Source organism: Alligator sinensis, unplaced genomic scaffold, assembly GCF_000455745.1.
Source record: "Alligator sinensis unplaced genomic scaffold, ASM45574v1 scaffold866_2, whole genome shotgun sequence".
NCBI lineage: Eukaryota > Metazoa > Chordata > Crocodylia > Alligatoridae > Alligator > Alligator sinensis.
Genome location: NW_005841900.1, coordinates 2,274,009 through 2,279,854, shown reverse-complemented (window position 1 = coordinate 2,279,854; position 5,846 = coordinate 2,274,009). Strand labels below are relative to the sequence as shown.

The following is a 5,846-nucleotide window of genomic DNA, read 5'->3' as shown; positions in this document are numbered from 1 at the left end:
GGGCTGGGAACCAGCGGCCGAGGCAGAAACGAAACCAGGCGGCGGACTGGGTTTCCCTTTCCCAGCCGCAGCTTCCCGGAACCCCGCTCCGCCTTCCCGTGCCGCGCCTGCCCCGCCGCTGGGTGCCTGGCGGGTCCCGGGACGTGCTCTCCTCTTCCAGAGAAGCAAGCAGCATTGCAGAGCGGAGGCTAGCTGGCTTGGGGGAAACTCAGGACCATTCAGAAGTCGACAGGGTGGTTAACACCGGCGGGGTGAAGAGTTCAGGAGGGATGGGGTGCTTTACAATGAGTCATGAAGTCCCTGGCACCGCCTGACCAGAAACTGTGCTGCCGCTGCCAGGCGCTTGCTTTTAAACTTTGGGTGCAACGGGAATCAAGGCGGAGCCAAGTGCACCCCCCCCCCCCCACACACACACACACCTGTGCCCTATTTCATAGCTGTCATAGACATTGGGGCTGGAAAGGATCTCATATCGGGTCCGGCCCTTTGCCCTGCCTGTGAACGCTGTGTGCCTCCTCAGGCTGGGGGGCCATGGTGACCCCCTGCAAGTGGCAGTGGTGGCGGCGTGGCAGAGGCGAGCAGGGAGCTTCCTCAGGTGGCCGTGAAGGTGTTGCCAGTGAGGGGCAGGGTGCCAAATGGTGACTGCCCACAGGTGCCGCTGGCATTGGTGGCCAATCTTAGGGGGTGCACCACCAATCTCAGGGGGTGTGCATGCACCCCTTACACCTCGCCAATGTCCCTGCCTATGAACAACACGTGCCCCTGGCAGCTGAGGGGCATGGCAGCAGTGGGAGCATGGTGGCAGTAAGCAGGGAGCTCCCACAGATGCCGCCAGTGGTGTCGATGGTGGGGGCGGGGGATGGCAAGCGCCGACCGGGGGTTGGTGACCACCCACAGACGCCACTGGCAGTGTCGGCACCAGCCGATGGCAATCACTGACTGCTCACAGATGCCAGCGCTGGTGCTGGTGGAAGGGGGGGGGCAAGCAGCAACCGCCTGCAGGTCAGCAGCACCTTTTTGTAGCAGGTGCACTGCGACACTAAGAGGGTGCGCGTGTACCCGCGTGCACCCCCTACACGTCGCCACTGCCCCTGCCCAAGGGTCAGGAAGTCAGCTAGGGTCAAAGGATCCCATCAAGCTAAGCATCCAACTGTTTCTTACAAGTGTCCAGAGTAGGGACTTGCTCCAGCTCTGGGGGAGTCTATTCCAGGCCCTGGGGACTCGGACTATAAAGAAGTTTTTCCTTATGTCCAGCCTAAAATGATCTTGCAGGAGTTTGTGACCGTTGAACTTTATTCATGTGTCTTCCACACAGAGTCCATAGTGTTGTCCCTGGCCCAAGCTTTCCCCTAACACTTGCACATTTTTCTTTCTAATAAAACTAGGTTAGGGCTGTATTAGGCTTGCCTAAAATGCAGAAACATCACTAAAAAACAGCCAGTATCCTAAACATAAGAGCTGCACAGCAACAGGTAGACATCAGGCATGTCTCACTTAAAAATCCCATTTTAGTCCCATCAATATCTGTGGGTGGAGCTGCCTCCTCTACAGTCAGTCAATAAATGTGCCACCACCATTTATTTCCATGTAAATGTCCACCCAGAGCCTTGCTCTTGGCATTCACCAGGAATATTGCCCAGATAGAAGTTGCAGGACTGAAAGCCACTTTGGTACTCAGGAGGGATTCTCCATAGGAGCACATGAATTCTTACAAATAAAACCATATTCTTGAAATTGTCCCTAGTAATATGGAACTGGAGATGAAGAATAAAATACAGGCTTACTTGTATCCTATTGAAATCAGTGGGAAAATTCTCACTGATTTCCCTGGGAACCATGGTTGGATACACATGGTCTCCAAATAGAATGTGCTAGATCCATATGTACTCTATCTGCTTTGTGTTGGTCCAATGATACAGGTCAGAAACCCAATTAAATTGACCAGTTAAATCTGATTTATGGCGACTTTGCCTCACCAGAGCAGTACCAGACAGAGTCTAGTAAATCTGACCCAAAATTTTAATTTTCAAAAGTTGCATACTATGGCTACAAACTTAAATGATTTATGAAGTAAAACATAGGGAGGGTAAAGGAGTGTTTTTGTTGCTATTTTTTGTTTTGTTTTAAATGAGAGCAGGAAAGTGCTCTTACTTAAATACAGGCATACTCACAACTCCCTGGTTACACAGTAATTCTAGGCATAGATTAACTTTTTCTGGTTCAGTTTCACTTTCCTTAGCTTGGAAACAGAAACTAGAAGTAGTAGTGGCCAGGCAAATATCGTCCTAGGCAATGACAGCTTCTGTAAGAAACTGTTTGAAACATCATTTTCTATCTTTTATTCAGGAATCTGTGAAGGGCAAGCAAACCAAAGCCTTCTCTGATAACAATAAGCCAGTGGAGCTATTTTTCTCTCTTGTATGTTAGCAAAATGCTACTTGTGTCTTTCTCTGGCCAACGAACAACTCACTAGGTAGGCACTTACTGTTCGTCTGAGCTGGACGCAGGCCACAAACAAGGCTCATCGGAGGGTATAAATTGACCAATAAGGTCCCTAGATTTTTTTTTATTGTAGGCAACTCATTGCCACAAGTGGCAGCACTGTGTTTCAGGTAGGGGTGGTCTGCCCGTGCCAAAAAAGTCATATTGCAAATCTGGTAAGTAGGGCATGTGGCTGCCATATTGGAATCCAAGATGGCTGCCATGAATTCATGTTTTAGTCAATATTGTAGCCCCCACTAACCAACATTGTATGAACTGAGGAGATCAGTCATAACATTGCCATCATTGTAGTCATCTTGGATTCCAATATCGCAGACACATGCCAGATTGCCAACATGACTTTCCTGACACGGGTAGACATCTCTACCTGAAACACTGCTGCCAGTTGTGGCCATGAGTTACCCTCGGGGTGACACTTTACCCTTCTTTTTTACCCTACTATTAGGCCACAATCCTTAAACAAGAGACTAGTTGTACCTAAAACAGCATGTAGCTTCTGGTTCATAGGAAGTTATTGGGAAATTAATTGTTAGACAGGTCAAAGCATAAATGTGCCAAGAATTGTGGGATAGCATTGGAGGGCTAGTCAAACACAAGCTCAACAACACCTGCTTACATTCATTCCAAACTGCAAAGTGCACACGTGCCTTTCTCCATCCCTGACCTGAACAGGAGAGTATAGGTTCCAGGTTCTCCTTTTAACATCACCAGCCCCTGAGGACAGCCGTGGCACCCCGGGTTGAACTCCCCACCCCACTCCAGCTCCTCAGGTTAATTCCCTATCACTGTTTCACCTGCCATGCCTTGATGCAATCCTTATGTTACCTTGGGAGGCTCTTCCCAGAGTCCTTGAATGCCCCTACAGGATCTCCACTCTACCTAGCTCAACTCCCTGAGCTAAATACATGGTCCTATTTGTGCCAAAGGACCATCCATCCCACAAACTAAATTCGATGCCTCACAGGCACCTGTGTTTCATTGGCAATGATTGCAGCCCGGTTCTCTGCCCCTGGCCCTAATCATAGATGATATGTAGCAGGAACATGGGGGGGCATGTGCCCCCCCCCCCAAGATTGGGCCATGCTGGCCAGGGAGTGGGGCGCCAAGTGAAGTGCCAGCCAGTGCCCCCCCCTGAGACTGGCACCGGTCAGTACTGAGAGAAATAACCCAGGCTCCTGGTTGGCAGCAGCTCCCCAGAGCCAGGGCTGGCTGCAGCCGGGAGGCTCCAAACAGCTGTGCTGGGCTCTGGCATCAGCTCTGCACCAGCGCGTGCAGGTGCGCCTTGGAGCGGGTGGTGGGGGAAGGACCTGAGGCAGTGCACCCCTAGTCTCTCCCCCACTCCCAGCACAGAGGTGATGAGCCTGGCACAGCTGGTTGTAGCTAGCCCGGGCTCTGGGCAGCTGCAGCAAGCAGTGGGCAGAGTGCAAACAGCTGCGTCGGGCTGCACAGCTCTGGCATCAGCTCCATGCTGGCGGTGACTACACGGGCACCTCAGAGTGGGCTGCACTGCTCCACTGTCTGCCCTGAGGAGCACACGCTGGTGTGGAGCTGATGCCGGAGCCCAGCACAGCTGTTTGGAGCCTCCTGGCTGCAGCCGGCCTCAGCTCTGGGGAACTGCTGCCAGCCAGAAGACCGGGCTGCTCCCAGCAGGCAGCTGGGATTGCTGCAAGCCTGGCTGGGAGCAGTCCGGGCTCCATCACTGGCAGCAGCTATCCGGAGCTGGGGCTGGCCGCAGCGTGCCAAGCAAAATGGCCTCGCGTGCCATGCTCAGCATGTGTGCCAGGGGTTGCCGAGCCCTGGCCTAGGATGACAGTCCAGAGGTCAAGGCCACACTACTTGCTCTGGCTTCAGGTTTATACCCCTTCCAGTCAAATGCCACTCTTACTATCCCCGGGTGTGTCTACTCCTCTTAGTGAGCAGCCTACTCAATTCACTGCCATTTGCCTAACTGAGCTGCAGTTATTCCCCTCCTACCAACCTGGAGCACTTCAGCTAGCTTTCAAGAAGTTACTCATCTTCAGTTTCCCTGGTGACTTCCTCTCTGGCAGCTAGCCCTTGCTCACCTGCCCTCCTATCCTGCAGAACTTGCAGCTGCGGAGAGCCATGCAGCCAAGGGACTGTGCTCTGTTCACCCCTCACTGCCTTCACCATGTTTAAAGGGCTCAATGCAGGCAGGGAGCCCCTTCCTGGCCGAGTGGGGCAGGAGTTCCTGGCTCCACTCCCACCCTAGCCCCAGGGAGGGAACCCAGGTGTCCCCAGTATGTGCTGCTCCCATGCCCCCTGCAGCACAGCCTACGTGCATGCAACCCGGTCCCAACTCTTTTATTTCAGTGAGTTTATACCACAATTAACCACAATTTTGATTTTTCAATAGATCAGCGGCCCCCAAAACTCTATCTTGTAGGGAACCCCCCAAAATTGTGAGCTGGCCTTGCCTGGCCTCGTCTGATCACAGACGTTGGCTGCAGCACTTTCCTCCTAAAATAACAGGAGCCCTTAGCTCCATTACACACGTTAATACGAGTATAATGGATGCTGTACATGAATAGTAGGAAGCTTTTGACAAGGACATATGCTTCACCATGTGCTAAGCCTGAAGTATACTCTAACCCACTAGCTAACAACCTACAGATCATGGAGTGGATCTAGCCTGCAGACCCTTTGGATGCAGCCCATGGAGCTGTGTCTTCAGTGACATTCTAGTGGACTTCCTAGTGGCTCAGATTGGAGCTTAGTTTTTCTTACCCATTCCTCAGAAACATTCCCAAGCACTGCTCTAAGCCAGTGGTGTCTAACCTTTTTGTCCAGTGGGCTGGATCCAAACAGTATTTCCAATCCAGTGCCCAGGCAGGCACAGTGAGTACCATCCAGCTGTGCAGAGGGGAGTGGGGAGACAGGGGGCAGGTTGGCACCAATGCAGCCTCACAGGGGAAAGGAGCTTGACCTGGCCCCAAAGAGATGGAAGGGGGCATGGCCTGGCCTTGTGGGGGGTGGGGAGGGTGGGAGGAAGAAAGCATGTCCAGGCCCCAACCCAGCCCTGCAGAGGAAAAGAGGCATGGCCCAACCCCAGTGGTTAAAGGAAAATGGATCGTTCAAGAACTGGACCAAGTACAACAATGATGTTGTGGTGGAGTGGGATAGCCAAGAGGCACATGCAGAAGTCCACCCCGGATATCCAGGGGTAAAAATAAAAATGCGGAAAAAATACCAGAGCAGCTCACGCTTCAGCAGCACGGCCCTGCAGTGCAGAGAACTCTGGACTGTGCGGTATGTGGGGCTGCAAACTTGTTTGCAGCCCCACATACCGCACAACCACACTCATCTGGATGTGCCCAAAGAATATA

General features: G+C 52.5%; 1 protein-coding gene across 1 annotated transcript in view; it reads right to left on the bottom strand.

The window, feature by feature from the left end:
- Window positions 1-2,897, bottom strand: part of CMPK2 (cytidine/uridine monophosphate kinase 2) — a 16,511-nt gene extending 13,614 nt beyond the window's left edge. Inside the window, exon 1 of the mRNA XM_025197591.1 lies at window positions 2,748-2,897. Coding sequence (XP_025053376.1) covers window positions 2,748-2,897 — 150 coding nt within the window. The remainder of the gene's footprint in view (window positions 1-2,747) is intronic.
- Window positions 2,898-5,846: the final 2,949 nt, after the last annotated feature.